We start from the raw sequence: 19,454 nt of genomic DNA on the forward strand, positions 1-19,454 counted from the left end.
TATACACTGTTTTGGAAGAACAGTGGAAGGAATGAAAGAGGAGAGACCTTAATTGGTTTTCTCCTTCAGAATAATCTAGTCCAAATGAATAGCTTTTTCTATAAGAAACCACATAGAAGATGGACCTGGCAAGCCCAGATAATAAAACAATTCACGAAATTGACTTCATAATAGGGATGTTCACTAATTTTTAAATATAGTTAAATTCAATAGATTACAAGGTATATAAAAACGTAACAATCATAAAACTGTTTAAAAATGTATATTTTTTAAGATAAATGAGTTCATAATGTTGATTTTCTTGGAGGCTAGAAAAACGGTACCCTGCAGCGAGGCTACGGTCTGTGACGTCAGCAGTCGTAACTTCTTTGATCGACGACTAGTTTTGTATACTTATTTACTCAGTGTATTTGAATGTGCGCAGTTTTTTACGTATTTAATTATTAAAAATAAAGCCAAATAAGTGGTGTTTTGTTTCTGGGTGTGTAAATACATCAAAAAACAGTTCTGACAAGATGTTTATTACCGTTCCAGCCAATTTAAGACAGAAAAAGAAATGGTTTGTTGCAGCTAGAACTTAAAATAACTAACTTAAAGAACTAACTTAATAAAATAAACATTATAGAAGTTTTCCAGAGACTTTCGGCCCTTGGTAATAATGTAATTGTTCTTTCTGCATTTACATTTTTCAAAAATACTTATTATTTTTCTCAGGATTCGAAAAAAATGAATGAATTTAAATAGCATTGGACCTTGCACCTACCCCCTTAAAGAGTAAATGAAAAAGTTTCGGGACCTCAAATTTGTATTCCTTAAACTGGGATATTCCTAAAAACGGTATTCTAATAATACATACAGTAAAAGTAAACCTTGAAATAACTACATGTGGATGTAGGTATGACTTTATATTATACTAAAATCATTAATAATTAGTGAAAAGATTGGTTGAAATGAAAATGTATAATACCCAAGTTTAAAAATATTTTTTACCTTGGAACAGTTGTCAACTCGAAATACGAAACAACCGAAATAAGATCTAGAGTTGAAAAGGACATAGCAACATTTAACAACATACATGAGACATATTTTCACCCATTGCGACATAATATCTCTCCCACTAAAAATGCGGCTGCTAAAATGTTATTATTTCCGGTCTTGCTATATGGCGCAGAGGCCTGGACAATAATGGAAACATTAATGAAAAAGCTAGAGGCATTCGAGATGTGGGTGTACCCACGTATCCTCAAAATATCCTGGGCGACCCACACCAACGTACAGGTATTGGGTCGAATGGGAAAACAAAAAGAAATCTCTTTTACAATTAAGAAACGAAATCTTAAATATTTCGGTCATACCATGAGGCATGATAAATATCGTATACTCCAACTGATAACGCAAGGTAAAATAGAGAGCAAACGCGGACCCGGAAGAAAAGACACTCATGACTTAAAAACTTACGCCAATGATTTGGACAAAAATTGATCGAGTTATTCAGAAACGCCTCAAATGAAATTAAAATTGCCATGATGGTAGCCCACGTCCACAACGGACAAGGCACATGAAGAAGAATAAAAATATTTTTAATACATCTAACCAAGGTAAAGTAATAACCGCCAATGTATGTATACAATATGCATGCGTACAATGCATGCATACAACTTTCTCTATATTTTTTTGTGGAGTAAGCATTTATTTTTTTAGCTTAAAGAAGACATGGAAATTTATATGGAATATACACTCAGTAAAGCTGTGGTAGATTTATTTTTTTACAAGATGCCAATAAATCATACACCATTGTTACATCTACACTACAGTCGGTAGTTTATACGAATCGGCTTTCTGAAAACCTTCTTCCATTTTATTTGTTTATTTTTGTAAAACCCAAAATATGTCCTTACAAACAGTCTATCCACTTTAAAGTAAACAAATTCACTATAAAACTCCACTTTAACCCTGATAAAACAAGAAGAGAACAAAATAAAATGACCTGAAACGTCAAACAGATAAACAGTAATACTATGAGAATGGCGCGCGCTTGGGGTATGCAACTAGTGACGTCAGGCCAATAGAGAAGCGTTCTTGAAATTTAAAATAATGCTAGATTTCTAATAAAGATTTTTTATAGAAAGGCTTTTTCAATTTTGTTGAAATTTTGGACAATTATTCCTAGGGTGTTTCTTAATCGTTTTACATGTTTGAAATGACTTTTTAATTTTTTGTGAACATCCCTATTACAAACAAAAAAGAAATCATCCAAGACGTCCCGGTCCTAAATGCATTCAACACTGGTAGTGACCATAGAATGGTAAGAGCAGAAGTTGAAATAAGCACAAAACAAGAGAGACGCAAATTAGTAAATACGAAACCAATACCAATATGGAACCAACCTAGAGACATTAAAGAATATCAAAACGACATCGAAACCAAACTGAGAAACAACACAAACATAACTCTCAACGAAAACATAGATGCACTAAACCAACATATTATGCAAACCATTGGATAAAGCATGAGAAAACACTGTCCAAGAAGTAAGAACGAAGAAAAACTTAGTACTGACACCAGGAATTTAATGAAACAAAGAAATCTTATTACAGAAAGAAATGGTCCAAATGGAGAGCAAAAGAGAGAGATAAACAGAGAAGTCAAGAAGGCAACAAGAAAAGACTTAAGAAAGTAAAATACACTTAAAATCGAACAAGCCATAGAAAATAATAAAGGCCTAAAAAGTCTGCGAAGAAAACTAAATAATGGAAAAAGTCAGATCATTAAATTAAAAAACAAAAAGGGCGAAATAACAACAAATAGAGAGGAGCTTTTAACAATAGTAGAAGACTTCTATGGAGAACTTTATAAAAGCAGACGGATGAACCAAACACAGCTAAAAGATGCAATAAGCAAAAAAATATTAACTCAAGGCTCTGAGCTCATGCCAGAAATAACTCTTAGTGAAATTAGACAAGCGATGAATAAAATGAAATCCAATAAATCACCAGGAGACGATGGAATAGTGATCGAGGCTGTTAAGAATGGCGGTGAACCTCTAATTAGAAAAATAAAATTTGTCTTTAATCTATATTTGACAAAGAAATCCATACCATCTGAATGGAATAGAGCCAAAACAATTCTTCTGCACAAAAAAGGAAAAAACTGATCTGGAAAATTACCGACCAATCAGTCTGTTAAACCATCTTTATAAACTTTTCACGAGAGTAATCACCACAAGATTAGACAAGAAATTATACTTGTATCGAAGTAGAGAACAAGCTGGATTCAGAGCAAACTTTGGAACCAACGATAACCTCTAAACAATAAAACAACTCATCGAAAAATCCATAGCATATAACAAGCCCTTAGTTTTAGCATTCGTAGATTTCCACAACGCATTCGACTCAGTAGAACTCGACAGTGTTATAGAAGCACTAAACGAGAGCCGCATTGATAGCCGATATTCGAGGCTAATACGTAATATATATATATAAAAATGCGACAAGCTCGATACAACTACACTCTAACAGCAAACAAATAAAAATCCAAAGAGGTATCCGTCAAGGGGATACGTTGTCACCTAAACTTTTCTTATCGGCTCTAGAAAAAGCAATCAAAACCCTGGAATGGGGTGATAAAGGAATAAATGTGGACAGAGATGCTACACCACCTAAGCTACGCAGACGATATAGTCCTGATTACAGACGATTTGGGACAAATAAAGAAAATGTTGGAAGAACTTGGTACAGCATGTCATAAAATAGGCTTAAAAATGAATATAACAAAAACAAAATATATGACGAACTTAGTACCAAGTAAACACCTTGAAATACAAAATGAACAAATAAAACTGGTAGACAAATATATATATCTGGGTCACGAAATTAAGTTAGGTAAAGACAATCAAACAGCAGAAGTACCCAGAAGAATAATACAAGGATGGGCAGCATTAGGGATGGCGGTTTTTGACAAAACACCGGTTTTCGGTTATACCGGTTTTTTTGCTTACGGTTTAACCTGGCGGTTATAACCGGCCGAAAAAAACCGGTTTTTGGAAAAACCGGTTATCGGTTTTTTTAATCAAATAGGTTACAAAGTTACATTTACAATGCACTTTAGTTTGCGATACTCCATTCGACTCGATATCAATATGATCAATATTAGTACTATCGAAAGAACATCAATATCAATATAAATAAAACACAATTTTTAATAAAACCATTTTATTCTATTAATTAATATATTTATTTATTATCTAAAATATTCACCAATTTTTCTCTCCTCCCAAACTTAAAAAATTCCCCAACCATCTCAACTTATAATTCCAGTGTTTTTATTTTTATTTTTATTTTATTTTTTTCTTTTTTTATTCCAGTGTTTTTATTTTTATTTTTATTTTTTTTTCTTTTTTTATTCCTTTTTTTATTTTATTCCTACATGACTTTTGACATTTCACATAACCTACATATGTCTATACTGTCGTTATTCCCTCTTAATAACACAAAAACCAAACTTCAATTTAAGAAATAAAAAATAAGATATTCAGTGAATTGGGGAAATGTAGTGCTACCTCCAATTTTTTTATCAATTATTATTATGTCTTTGTGCTTTTTAATCCTGTGTGTTATGTGTTAATTTATTTATTTATTTTTAAAAAATATTCTCAAGTAAGTGCCAACACCCTACCAATATCTTTTCTTTTCTTTGAACATATTCCTTTAAACAATAGCTCAAACAAAATAACCCTTGTTTTTCTGATCTTTTTATTATTTACTTTTACAGTTTCTTAACCAATCTTTTTGATAATTTTTACTACTTTTTCATTTAATTAGCTTTCTTTCTTATAATTTCTATGCAGTTCATAGATTTCAAAGTGTCTGGCACCTACTAGTTTATTAAATTTATGACATCCCTTAGTCATTTGACCGGGAACAAGACATTATAATTCAAGTTAATTATTAAAATAATTTCCTATTTGTCATTTCCTATGCTTTGACCTCTGCCCGTATCGTAAGACATCTACGAGCTAAGACCATCACATTTGTACAAGTGTCTACAATAAGATTTTCATACTTGGCTACATTCAATACACAACCACTTGAGCATTGTCTTTCTCCATTCTAACAAGACATCACCTGTTTCACAGCACGCATCTTCCTTCAGGATCCATTCCAAATTCAAAAATTTACTTTGTTTTGACCTGCGTAACATGTCTGTTTACCGTATAACCCTCCCAGCAAACCAATTAGCATAAGTTGGACGAATTAATATGATAACAACTAAGTGGCAACGCATCCCTTGTAACGGCATGTAAGTAGGTTTGAACAATATTACTATCTATTTGTTATTATTATTTTGAGTTTGGATGCATATTTAAGTTTGCTTAATGGTTTAATTTGTTTTTAATTGTTAATAATTTAAATTTCAACACATATTCACAAACTACATACACCCATTTGCTCATATATGCTTATGAGCATTTTAACTCATAGGTGTGCATTTGTAGGTATCAATATTCTGAAATGTCAACAGTTAAAAACCTTTATTTCAAAAAAAAAAAAAATTTTTTTTTCGAATTTGGCTTTCTGTTAACACTTGTGCAACCAGATAATGTTCTAACTCTGGTTTTCTTTAATTGTAGCATTTAACTACTTGTAACGGCGACCTGAAGATGATCTGTATAATGTAGAGATCGAAACCGGTCGTCAAAGTATAATTAAATGATTGTGAGTAAGTCTGTGTTTCATTACTACATTTAATATGGACTCACATATGCAACCCATTCAATATTTAAAATAAGTTTCTTGAAATTTTTCTCAAAAGTTAATAGTTTTAAAGTTATAAGCGATTTAAAATCAGAAAAATGCCAAAAGAACGCATTTTTGGATTTTAAATCGCTTATAACTTTAAAACTGTTAACTTTTGATAAAAATGTCAACAAACTTCTTTTATTTTGAATGGCCCAAAGAATCTAGAAAAAATTTTTTCTAGGTATTTTCTAGATATCTAGATGGACATGCATATTTAACAATTGAAAAACAACGGTTTAGATTAAGGTCAGACGCAATCCCTCTTCAGAATCTTGAAGCTGAATGTCTAATCTTAAATTTAAGTATCTGGCAACCTCAAAAATACTAATTTAAATATGAGTTTTTAGGCCTCGAAAATGCGTATTTTCGCGTTTTTGAGAAAATTTACAAGATATCTTTCTTGTTTAGAATGACCCACAAAATTTAAAAATATATGTTCCAGAAAAAAAACTTGATCTTTTGTATTTGTTTAAAAAAATTGTTTAAACAATTTCTGCCAAAAATTTCTCCCGGCACCCTTCAGATTTTTTAAAGGGGACAATTTTGAATAGGAATCCACAAAGAAACCGAATCAGAAATTTTTCCAGACGGGAACGGTCTGACCATATGGACTATAAATATTTTAAAAATTGTCACACTTGTTGCAAAATAGCAATAATTGTGAAAAAAAAAATTAAGAAAACAAATATTTGCATTTTACGTTTTTCAACCGTTTATGCTACACTTATGACCTTCATGTTTTAACCAGAAAATCTTTATGATATAGTAAAACAATACTGTGAAGTTTATTAAGATCGGTTTAATAGATTTTGCAAAATAAATTTTTCAATCCAGCTGTCGCAAAAAAATTAATTTTTTCAAAATGTTGCAGGACTGAAAATAACAGACAGCAATTTGAATTTTTTTACATATAGAAGAATACTGTACCTTTCATTTGCAATTTACAAAATTAAAATCGGTTAACCACCACGGCGTCAGGAATTTTTTTAAATAAACATTAATTTTTGGTGCTACGCACAAGACAGCGGATAGTTTGCTCTGATTGGGAATTCCAATGACCTTTGCTAAGATTGATAAATTTTAATTTTTAGTACATTTCGATATAGATAAATAAATTTGTTTATTGCAAAATAAAAACACATACTCTGTCCTTTGAAATAACACTTTTTTAGCAAAAATTTTATTTGTTTATATATTTTAACTCATAGAATAAAAGTTTATTATATGCAATTGTTTAAACAATATTTCACAAACAATAATCAAATTAGTTTGATTTTTGTGGAAATAAAATATTAAAATACAACAAAATATAGAGTAAGAAAATAATAAATTAGATAAAGGTTGGAAGAAATTTTGGTGGAAATCAACTTGTGTGAATCGAACACCACTGTGATCTTCATTTGCAACTTTCACTTGCAAATGCAAGGTACAGTATTCTTCTATATTTAAAATAAATATCAACTTGCTGTCTGCTTTATTTTCAGTCCTGCAATATTTTGAAAAAATAAATTTTTTTGCGAAAGCTGGATTGCAAAATTTATTTTGCAAAATCTATTAAACCGATCTGAATCAAATTTACTGAATTGTTTGACTATATCATAAATTATTTTTGTGTAAAATATTAAGGTCCTAAGTGTAGTATAAATGCGTGAAAAACATAAAATTCGACTACTTGTTTTTTTATGCTCTTTTCGCAATTATTGCTATTTTGCAACAAGGGGGACAATTTTTAAATTTTTTAACCAATTCTATATTGTAGGAAATTTAATTACGCAACTTTTATATTATATATCTTTTCTCGAAAGTGAATACTTTGAAAGTTATATTCAAAAAACGAAGAAAAAAATCAAATTCTTCCTTAATTTTTTGACATTTTCATTATTTAAACAATGTTTCGGACCTTTCTGAGTGGAAGAATAACTCAATTATTATTATATGAGTTAATTCCAAGCAATTTCTGCAAAAAATATGAGTCACCTCTCAACGTCCATCTCATAACAGATGCGCCCTGGACTAATATATTTAAAAAAAAACTTCCGTAAAAAGCAAGCTATTTTAACACATAATGCAATATAATGGAAGGTTACAACTAAAAATTAAATAAAGACACATTTTATTAAAACGTATATTTATTTTTCTGGAAACAATACATCAAGCGGTATTCTCTTAAACAAATTTTCATGTCTCTCGTAAACGACAGCCTTAACTATCTGTTCAATAACAGGTGTAAATTCTTCTATGATCAGTTTATAGTGTTCATTAAGAATCTGGTTCGTTTTTTGGCTAAGTTCATTGTCGCCACCGAAAAGTCCATCCAACACTGCTACGTATTTACCAATTATTATTTTTAGATCGGTCTTTTTAATTGTCAAATATTCTACTCCTTTTCGGTATACTCGGTCAAGATCTAGTGAACCTGATGCCTTAATATTTGCTGAAAATAAATAAATTTTATTGGTTTATATTGTCTGATTGTTGATTTATATTGTTGGAACATGAAAGGAAGCCCTAATACAATTTGAAGAAAAATGGCCAGTAGTATTAAACAGACTGGTATTGAAATACTTGGGACAACGTCAGGAAAAAGTTTGAGGAAAAAGAGACTTGGTGGTCAAACGAAGTACACGGAAAAATAAAAGAGAAGAGAAAATTATATAAAAAGTGTCAAGAAACCAGATCCGACACAGATCTTCAAAACTATATGGTGGCGAAAAAGGAAGCGAAAGTAGCAGTAGCAAAAGCCAAAGCAGAAGCGTATTCAAACTTATACGATCAACTTGTTACCAGGGAAGGCGAAACGAAGATATATAAAATAGACAAACAGAGATCAAAGAAAGCAAAAGATTTTAATCAGATTAGATGTATCCGAGATGAAAATAATAAAATACTAGTTCACGGAAGGGATGTCAAAAATAGATGGAGAAAGTACTTTGACAGCTTATTAAATGAAGAATTTGACAGACAACCTGTAGACTCAACGGAGACAGTAGCAGCAATGGTCACCAAAATAACAAACGCGGAAGTGGCTCAAGCGCTTCAAAAAATAAAAAAAGGAAAAGCGGTAGGACCAGATGATACTCCTGGGAAAGTATGGAGAGCATTGGGAGAGACAGGAACAAGGTGGCTAGCAGGTCTATTTAATAGAATTATGGAAGTTGGACAAATGCCAGATGAATGGAGATGTAGTATACTGGTACCTGTTTACAAAAACAAGGGAGATATACAACATTGTACAAACTACAGGGCTATAAAATTGCTTAGCCATACCATGAAAATATTGGAAAGAGTAATTGATAGACGGATACGCGAAGAGACCGAAATATCCGAGAATCAATTTGGCTTTATGCAGGGCAGATCAACAACAGATGCAATTTTCATTATAAGGCAGTTGATGGAAAAATACAGGAGTAAAGAAACAAACGCTCATATGGTATTCATTGATCTTGAGAAAGCATATGATAGAGTTCCTCGAAAGATTCTGTGGTGGGCATTCAATAAGAAAGGAGTCCCTGGTGAATATGTAAAGATTGTGAGGGATATGTATGAGGGAGTAACGACTAGTATTAGGACAGGTGTGAGAGAGACTGATAAATTTCATGTGAAAGTAGGATTGCACCAAGGCTCTGTGCTTAGTCCGTATTTATTCTCATTAATTTTGGACCAGATAACAGCGAAACTACAGGGTAACATTACATGGTGCTTAATGCATGCTGATGATGTCGTATTAGTAGGAAATAGTGAAAGAGACTGGAACAAAAACTGGAACAGTGGAGGCAAGCTCTGAAGGAAAAAGGTTTAAAACTTAGTAGGACAAAAACAGAGTATTTGGAATGTCCATTTAAAGATGGAGTTGCTACAAATAAAATGGTATCTTTGGATGGTGAAGTGATTGTAAAAAGCAATAGATTTAAGTATAAAATGCATGCAGTAGAATTAGGGCTGAATGGATGAAGTGGAAAGAAGCAAGTGGTGTGTTGTGTGACAGAAAAATTACAATGAAGCTGAAGGGAAAATTCTATAAAACAGCCATACGACCGGCTATGATGTACGGAACTGAATGTTGGGCAGTGAAGATGAAAGAGGAACAACGAATGCATGTGGCGGAAATGAGAATGCTTAGATGGATGAGTGGAGTGACAAAGAAGGATAAAATTAGAAATGAGTATAGGGGAAGTCTAGGTGTGGCACCAATTGCTGCCAAAATGAGAGAGCATAGGTTAAGATGGTTTGGTCATGTTCAACGTCAAGACGTTAATCACCCAATACAAAGAAAGGCTGAAGTGCAGATTCCTGGAAGGAGTAGGAGAGGAAGACCAAAGAAGACCTGGGGGGAGACGATAAGGCAGGACATGTTGGTAAAGGGGATTGACATTGATATGACCCAAGATAGAATTGTGTGGAGAAATGCAATTAGGGAAGCCGACCCCGAATAGGGATAAGACAAAGAGAATGATGATGATTGTCATGATTCTCAAATGCAATATATTCAATGTATAGGACAAATTTACGAAATAAGTATAAGTAGTTTTTATGTTGTAATTTAAAAAATTAATTAATTCGGAGAAACTATGGACAATTTGTGCACTTAATGACTATCTTTTGTGCGGTTTTTACTGAAAGTATATTAATCGTATATATTTTGTTTTTACGCAAAAGGACTAAAATTATAGACAGTGGATTTTTTTTTGACCAGATATATATTATATAAGGATTAGGAAAATACGGTTTGTAGATAGTTAGAAAATCAGTGTTGTAAATAGAATAATTAAATATTAAATTTACATGAAAATATGGTGAAATTTGGTTTCGTAGGAAAAGAGAAATTGCGTTGTATGCAAGCGGTTTGGTTGAATAAGAACCGATTTCGGATTGGTTATGCAGAGAGGACAGAAGCTCAATAAAGAGCTGTTAAAAAGTGAGTTTCTTTAGTGGGAGAAGCCTAAGTTTGAAAAAAATGTTTTAATAAGTTAGAAAAGAAAAAGTTTGTGAGTTTAAGTGTTATTCTACGTATCCAGAAATATATGCTGAATACACCTAACTTGGAGATAAAACTTTAAGTTATTTGCTTTCATTATTTGGTAAGGTTTCGGGAACCATCCGGTCCTGGATTTTTGGAGAATTGAATATAACTAAAGTCTCTAACGGGTCATTCAGAATTATATCTGTATCCGAAGTGTTATGTATTTCCAGTTTTGTTATATGGAGTGGAGGCGTGGAAAATGACCGTTACATTAATGAAGAAAGCAGAGACCTTCGAAATATGGGCTTACCGACCTATATTACGTATAACCTGGATCACGTGACCAACGAGGAAATACTACGCCGGATAGGTAAGGAGAGAGAGGTAGGAATAACTATAAAGAAAAGAAAGTTGGAATATTGGGTAACAATGGGTCTATTGAATAAAAAGAAGTATTTGCTTTTACTTCCTCGTATTTAAGTATTTACTTAATAGTAATTAAATAAAGCATTAAAGAAATAACTTTATTCAATTACTATTAAGTAAATACTTGTAAGTAAAAGCAAATACTTCTTTTTATTTAATAGACCCATTATATGACACAGTAAATATAGAATACTTCAGCTTAAAGGGTTTCAGGGAATAAGAGACACTAGTGACTCGAAAACTTGCGGCAATGAAGAGGAAGAAGAACGGTCTATATTTTGAAATAAAATGTGTCCATTTGATATTATTGTAACAGAGATATTAAAAAAACTTACTTAAATTGCCTTCGGCATGGCCACTCGCATCCAAATTCAAATTCAGTAGTATCCCCTTCATTGTCGCATCAGCTTCTACCCCTATCAAATCCCATTCAAGGCTTAAATCCAAATGCATTTTCTTCGCATCATATTTAATGTCGATCAAAGTAAAATTCTCGATATGGTACAAATTGATATTGCGCATGCTAATTTTGATATGTTTATTGGGTTCAAGTTCTGCTTTTTCTATTATCAATGGAGCGAATTGGGGTATGTAGAGTTCGGGAACACCTTTTGCTAGCCTTGGTTGGAGATTCTTTATGTTTCTAGCCAGACACTCGTCCATTTTCGGATCATTTCGATTACATGGTTCCACGAATGGTGCTAAAATTGTGTAAAATAATTATAAATTGTAACAATTTTAATTTCTACTCTCATGAAAATGGAATGGCCAAAAATAGATCTGTCCATCTAGTTTTTGTAGATCCTAAGATACACTATGATTCGAAACCAAGAACCAGGCTATTACGCCAGTCAATGGGAGCAAGAATATGATATTACCTCCGAATTCTATCCTACTTCATGGATTTTAATGAAATTTTGGGACTAGCCTCTACTTATCTCCTAATTCAAAGTCTACCCTATGCCAATGTGTGCTTTTATCTTGGGGGTGTTTCCCACCCCTTCTTAGGGGTGGAAAAATTTTTGATTAAAATTGCCACGGAATTCGCTAGAGAACCTAATTCTAAGCAAAAACTGTTTTATAATTTTTTTTGAAAACTCAATACTTTTTGAGATATTAGCCATTTTCATTGAAACATAATACCTTTTCGAACGGTTTTTTGCGAATACCTTAAAAGCTATGCATCTAACTAAAAAAAACTATATTAAACATTTTTGTAGGTTATAAAAAAACAAAGAGACACTTGCCTTGATAAATCTTCTAGTTATAATACACATAGAGATATGGTAGGTGAAAGTAGTTTGTTTTTTGGTACATTCTCAAATTGCTGTATTCAACTTGAAATAACAGAGAAACGGTCGATTTTAGGTGTATAATGCTACCAATACCTTTTGTAGTGCTTGAAAATTCCTTTAAAATGAGCTATATTAAAGGCCCATTACATTAAAACTAAGCGAGATATGCTGCAAATAAAATTGATAAGTAATGTATTTTAAGAAAAATGAGAAATAATTTTAACCCCCATCCACCAAAATGTAAATGCATCTTTTTCTTCCACAATACCTTTTATTATAGTGTTATTTCTATGTTAAAAAAGTTGGAGGGGTTTAAAATGAATGGTTTTGAAGAAAAAAAATCAAATTATAGAGCGCATTTTTAAATTTTCTTAAAAATCTTCCTTTTTCTCCATGTAACTTGAAAATGATAAGAGATACAGTAATGAAAAATAAAAATAAAATTTTTATCCAAAAAAGTCCTACATTTTTGTGTGGTATTTGTTTTTCGTATCTCTTATCTTTTTCAAATTACATGGAGGAAAAGGAAGATTTTTAAGAAAATTTAAAAATGAGCTCTATAATTTGATCTTATTTTTTTTTTCAAAAACCATTTATTTTAATGCAGTCCAACTTTTTAAACATGCTTTGTTAAATGATACACCTCCCTCTGTTTCAGCTACTTCTCAGCGCCCTGTAATCCTATAAAACTCTTCATAGCCTTCGCCCTTCATAGATAAAATTTTAGTTAACTGTACTGATACCGAACACTCGTGGAATACCGGTCCGACTCCGATATCAACCGAATAGATACAATACTCAAAATCAAAATGGGTACTCGCTCTGATACGATTGGTACGAAGTAATCAGAGTAATCAAAGTAATCAAAGTAACGAGTTACCTCTCTGTATAGTAATCGTTACTTTCGGTATTCGTAAGTAACGAGTACTTTGTAACGAATAGTTACTTTTTCAACATCACTAATCGTCACCCCCGATAGCGAAATTATTCCGATTCGATTTTTTTGCACAAACTTACTTAAAAAGAGGTCCTTATAATATATCCACAGGGTGCCGTGGCCGAAAAATTGTTTCAACAATTTTTTTAAATTGTTTAAACAATTTTTTTTAAACAAAGTCACGAAAATCATTTTTTCGTTTTGAACAATTTCTTTTAGATAATTTAGGTCATTCTTAGCAAAAAAGGTCTCTTGTGATTTTTCTCTAAAATTGATTGTTGTCGAGATATATACGATTAAATTTTGAAAAATGCGAAAATGGCCATTTTCGTGGCTTAAAAACTCGATTAAAAATTATTATTATAAAATTCAAAAAGTAACCAGATCAAGTTTCAAACCCCTTTTTTAAGGTCTTGAAGAGATTGTTGTCATTATTTTATTACAAAGCTGTTATTTTTAATTATTAACAATTAGCGCCATAGTCCAGGATGTATCGTCGCCCCCGTTAGTGAAATTATTCCGATTAGATTTTTTTGCACATTTTTTTTTAAGATAATTTGGGACATTCTGAACAAAGCAGGTCTCTTGTGATTTTTCTCTAAAATTGATTGTTGTCGAGTTATAAGCGATTTAATTTTTTTTTATTTAAATTTATGTGTCTCGGCTGCAATGGCCATTGACACGATTTAAATTTGAAAAATGCGAAAATGGCCATATAACTTGACAACAATCAATTTTAGAAAAAAATCACAAGAGACCTTTTTTGCTCAGACAGAATAATCCAAATTATCTAAAAAAATCGTTCGCAATTAAAAAATTATTTTTGTGAATTTGTTTAAAAAAAAATTGTTTAAACAATTTTTCGATCACGACACCGCCCGGCACCCTGTGGATGTGTTATAAGGAGCTCTTTTTGAATAAGTTTGTGCAAAAAAATCTAATCGAAATAGTTTCGCTAACGGGGGCGACGATACAGTTGGACTATAGCGCTAATTGTTAATAATTACAAATAGCAGCTTTGTAATAAAATAATGACAAAAATCTCTTCAAGACTTTGAAGAAAGGGTTTGAAACTTGATTTGGTCACTTTTTGAATTTCATAATAATAATTTTTAATCTAGTTATTAAGACATGAAAATAGCCATTTTAGCATTTTTCAAATTTTTAATCGCATATAACTCGACAAAAATTAAGTTTAGAGAAAAATGACAAGAGGCCCTTTTTGCTCAGAATGACCCACATTATCTGAAAAAATATTGCTCGGAATGAAAAAATTATTTTTGTGAATGTGTTTAAAAAAAATTGTTTAAACAATTTTTCGACCACGGCACCGCCCGGCACCCTGTGGACTGTGGATATGTTATAAGGTCCCCTTTTTGAGTAAGTTTGTGCAAAAAAATCGAATCGGAATGATTTCGCGAGCGGGGGCGACCATACTGCCCGGTCTATTACGTTCTGAGTGAAATAAAGATAAAAATATACTTACGTAACTGTTTTTTACACTCAACAAAAAGAGCGACAAACAAAAGGATGATACACCTTCTCATCTTATTAAATTATCTATAACACCAATAACACAAACAATATAAGCTTTGATTTTTTACAAAATAATACTGCGAAATATCATAGGACTCCTCTATTTGTAGGATTATTCAAATAATTTAATAAACATAAAAATTACATTAATCTACAAATTTTATTAGTACCCAGAAAAAAATTTGAAGTGGACGTGATAATTTGATTATATTGATTTAATTTTAAGTAGGTAATAGAATTGATAATAATTTTTTATGAATAAAATAAATTAATTGGAATATTTATTTATGTACAATATGTAAAAAAATATTTGATATGATATTTATTAAAATTATCAGTATTTTGTTACGTATTGATAAGGTGTTTTTCCTGTATACAAACATATGTACTGGGTGCGGCATTAGTGTATGAATAAGTCCAATTACTCATTTAATAAAAGAGATGCTGTAACGATAGAACTGGCACAGATAATTGGGGAGTTAATATAGAACAATAAAACTCCAACTAACTATGGGAGTCTACGGTTATCGCTTAGCTTAGCTCAATCACTCATATGTAAGTTCGTCTTGACCTAATCGAAAAAATTACCTATGAATTTTAGAATGAAACAAATAAAACATAAAACTAACTAATCGTATTTATTTAGCATAAAACAAAATAATTGAATATATATTTATATATTATTGTTTTGATTCTACTTATTTTCTTTATGCAAGCATTTAAAAAGTATACTTATATTTATTTTTAATTATTAATGTAACAAAAATTTTATTGGGCTAGCTCAAATTAATAACTTATCTCAGGGTTTTACGTCATCTAATCACAGAAATGCAAAACCAATAAAGAGAGTCCTCAACCAAGTAAAGAGAGTCCTCACAATACAGTTAATAACAAAGGGCTCAAAGCCGTTATTGGAGTTCCAGTCAAGCCGTTATTGGAGACAAGTTTCTAGTCGTTTAACTTATTGATTAGAAATTTTACAACAGAGAATTTCTATAGTATCGAAATATCGCGCAACAAATGCTTTGGATCTCCGGTCGTATAGCATAGCGTATAGCCTATATTTCTATCTCCCTGACTGGCACCTAGATATTGTGCTGTTGGATGGCAAATTGAATTGTGTTGTGTTCTCCAGTTTTCTAGTACCTTTCGAACAATTATTGACAAAGTATTCCGAGTTTCGAAATTTACGATGAGTTACAATTGAAACTTTAAAAGGGTAAACCCTGTAGTTGGCTGTATACCTTTGTTAAGACAACGTAGAATGAAGTAAACACTTCTGTTGTATGTAGGTATATAAATTTATTAAAAAATTCTTAAAATTTATCCACAAGGGAGTGGAAGTACAACAAAACGTTTTCGGTCAAACTGACCATCCTCAGTGTAAACCTGGAAATAAGTGAACCACTTAGATTGAAATGCAAAAGGGTGAAATTTTGACAGTTAAAAAAAGAAAATGTGGTCACTTACGTCCAGTGTACAAGTAATTGAAACTAGCCACTTGAATAGGTGTAAAACCTCAATAACATTATTGCTACATTATGAGCTGTACAGTAATCGACAATAAGTCGATGTCTTAAGATTAAAAATATATCACATGTGGATGTATGTCATCCTTGCTAGGAATTTGCACAAGGTTGTTGTGATCAGGTGAGAGGTTAACCGGAAAAATTTGACAGAGTGAATTAATATTTAACTTAATTATTAAATTGGGAATATGCAACTATTAAAAATGTTTGTTATGAATTCTAAGTTGTAAATAAAGGTTAATAAGCTGTAATAATATATTCATTAATGCACCGAAAACAAAGGCAAAATTCTACTCATATGCTGTGACGTCATAGACTGTTTGTCAACTGTATAGGACTGAGAATAATTATATTTATTTGAGTAAAGTTATAATGAATGAATATTATTGAAAATTATATAGAAAATTTTTTAAAAAGAAAATTTTTAAATATGATATTTTAATAGAGTAGCAGCTGTAGAATTGGAAGAAATGCTAATAGGGAATGGTCGGTTGCATATGTTTCAGGGAACGAACGAATATAATGAGGAAATACCAATCTATAGATCTGTAATGTAAATTATTGGAGGTATTAAAGGAAATGGTATTAAATGATGGAAGTGGAATTGAAAAAACGTATGTACATATCTTGATCAAGAAATTTTTTAAAAAAATTTTTGTTATGACTGAATATAAAAAGTTTGTCGCATATAGAACTATTGAAATTCTAAATGTAGAAAAATTATTCAAACGGGTGATAAGGTAAGTTGCCTATGTTCAGTGGACAAATAAATGAAATATAATTACTGTTTTGAAAATAAATTGTGTGAATTGTTAAATGGATAAAGACTGATATTAAATTAGGAAAATTGCGCTGAAAGAAATGTACATGTTTTGATCAAAGAAGAAAATTAATTTTGATTGTAAGCTCTAAATGTAAAAAGAATATGTCACATATTAAACTATTGAAATTATAGATTGAATATTGTATTGACCAAAGTTGATATTAAGTAAATTTATTAAATGTTGATAGCTGAGATTTATTTTTTAATTTTAATCTAAATGAAAAAATAGAGTGAATCAATTAAAAATGTTGGAAATTCAACAAAATTTTTTTTTGGTTATTGTCTATATTATAATGTCATATCTGAAAAGATCAAGGGTTCCATGGTGTGATTTTGATATAATGAGAAAATGATTATGTTAAGTGAAAATATAAATAAAGGTAGGTATATAAATAAATTTATATACCTACATACAACAGAGTTACAATTGCTCTGAAAGATGTATCGTACGTACACCGAGAGAACAATTTCTTTTCTCCTAAAACACCGATTTCTTTGAGCAATATTTCTTAAAAGTTAACATATCCTATTAACTTAAACATACCGGTTCACATATAAAGAAACGAGTTTTTTAAACACAACTCAATAATTTCTTACAGATAATTTCTTCAATACTAAGAAATGCATTAATGGCTACATTTAATTTTCTTATCCTAAAGTTTTTATTTCTTAAATTGAAAACTACAAATATTTTGCAGTATAAGAAATATAATGTTAAGTTAATGCATATTTATATTTGTGAACAAGAAATTTTCTTGCAATTAATTAAATATTTTAAACCACAAGAAATAATTCTTCAGAAATACCCTCTGTAGTAACTGTGGTTATAAAATAAAAACTTTGTCATTAATGCCGAAATGTTACTTGCAAAGAGATTTTCTTCCACAAAAGAATTGCGCAGATTAACTATTTATGATTTAGTCGTCAGTGTTTGTCAAGATGGCGTGATATGTTCATGTTCATATAGATGGATGTTGGATTTATTGGTATACTTTAAAAATTAACGGATATTTTGAAGGTACGTACATATATAAGTATTAAATAAAAGTAAATTGAGTAATTTAGGATGTAATAATAATATTGTTGCGTATCCGAATGGTTAAAAAAGAAACATAATAGTATCTTTATATGCTTTTTAGGTATAATGATGGACGACTCTGAAATAAAGGAGCTTATTATTCTAACTGGGAAATATGCCACAATTTAAAGCTGGGACAGAATGATATAATATATAGCTTCAGAACAATATTAAGAAAGGAGTTATTAACCAACTGCGGGACCTTCCAGAACTTCATACATGTAAGTACCTTTTTAAACATGTGTATACTTATGTATCAACTATAATAGGTTTCTTGAATGTATCGTCTTCTATAAAAATATACAATATAACGCTATATCAAACATGGCGGGTGCAACGCTGAGGATTTTTTCTGTTAATTTATTTGAGATAAAGAAATCAGTTAGTCTAAAAGAAATATATGTTTATGGTTAAGAAATGTTATTGCCGAAAACCGTGAATTAATTAATATGTATTAAATGACTTAGATGTAAACTAATAATACTTTCCCGTAATAAAATTTCTTAATGATTAGGTATGCTGTCTCTTTTAGATTATAAAAATTAAGGAAATTACATATTATTATGTCTGCTTCAATGCTTTACATTGGTTGTATTTTCCCTCTTGTTTTAGCTAACAATGTTTATTGTGTGACTTAATATTATACAGATAAATAATTAATATTTCATTAACAAAAAGAAAAAAATAAACAAATATATGTAGGTTAAATAAGGCCATATGCCTGAACTAAATATGATTGATTATTATTAGTATTAATAGTTCTTACGTGGGGCCGTGTATTTGTCTTTTTTTGTATTTCCTAAATTTGTCAAAATAAATATCTATATCTTTATAAAAAATTTTTTATTAAAGTAAGTTTACTCTTTCTACATAACGATTTTGTTTTAGTGAATTGCTGATATACAAAGTGCTATTAACAAAAGAAGGAAAATTTGAGGAAGTTGGATTTGCCTCTCCATCCTTTTATTGTTGTGTAGAAGCCAGTGGTTTAAGAGTGGAGAAAATATTTGTATGTAATAATAACGTTTTATATCTTGTTTTATTAATAAATAATGATTTTACCTTAACACAA

At 30.8% G+C, this 19,454-nt stretch overlaps 1 protein-coding gene and 1 long non-coding RNA gene across 2 annotated transcripts; one reads left to right on the forward strand and one right to left on the reverse strand.

The window, feature by feature from the left end:
• Window positions 1-7,909: 7,909 nt before the first annotated feature.
• LOC126879866 (uncharacterized) lies at window positions 7,910-15,066 on the reverse strand. The gene is made up of 3 exons (XM_050643182.1): window positions 14,903-15,066; window positions 11,520-11,885; window positions 7,910-8,232 (listed from the first exon to the last, which is right to left on the reverse strand). Exons 1-3 carry the CDS (start codon window positions 14,961-14,963, stop codon window positions 7,928-7,930), a joined length of 732 nt encoding a protein of 243 aa, XP_050499139.1. The 5' UTR covers window positions 14,964-15,066; the 3' UTR covers window positions 7,910-7,927.
• A 3,366-nt stretch (window positions 15,067-18,432) lies between these two features.
• Window positions 18,433-19,454, forward strand: LOC126879869 (uncharacterized). The gene is made up of 2 exons (XR_007696321.1): window positions 18,433-18,603; window positions 19,271-19,454. It is a non-coding gene; the product is annotated as an uncharacterized LOC126879869 (long non-coding RNA).

Source organism: Diabrotica virgifera, chromosome 2, assembly GCF_917563875.1.
Source record: "Diabrotica virgifera virgifera chromosome 2, PGI_DIABVI_V3a".
Lineage (NCBI taxonomy): Eukaryota > Metazoa > Arthropoda > Insecta > Coleoptera > Chrysomelidae > Diabrotica > Diabrotica virgifera.

Excerpts from the sequence above, each read along its gene's own strand:
- LOC126879866 (XM_050643182.1), bottom strand. The coding sequence starts at position 14,963 with ATGAGAAGGTGTATCATCCTTTTGTTTGTCGCTCTTTTTGTTGAGTGT. Across the intron at positions 11,886-14,902 it reads TGAGTGTAAAAAACAGTTAC|CACCATTCGTGGAACCATGT; the intron begins GTAAGTATATTT and ends ACACAATTTTAG. Across the intron at positions 8,233-11,519 it reads CCATGCCGAAGGCAATTTAA|CAAATATTAAGGCATCAGGT; the intron begins GTAAGTTTTTTT and ends ATTTATTTTCAG.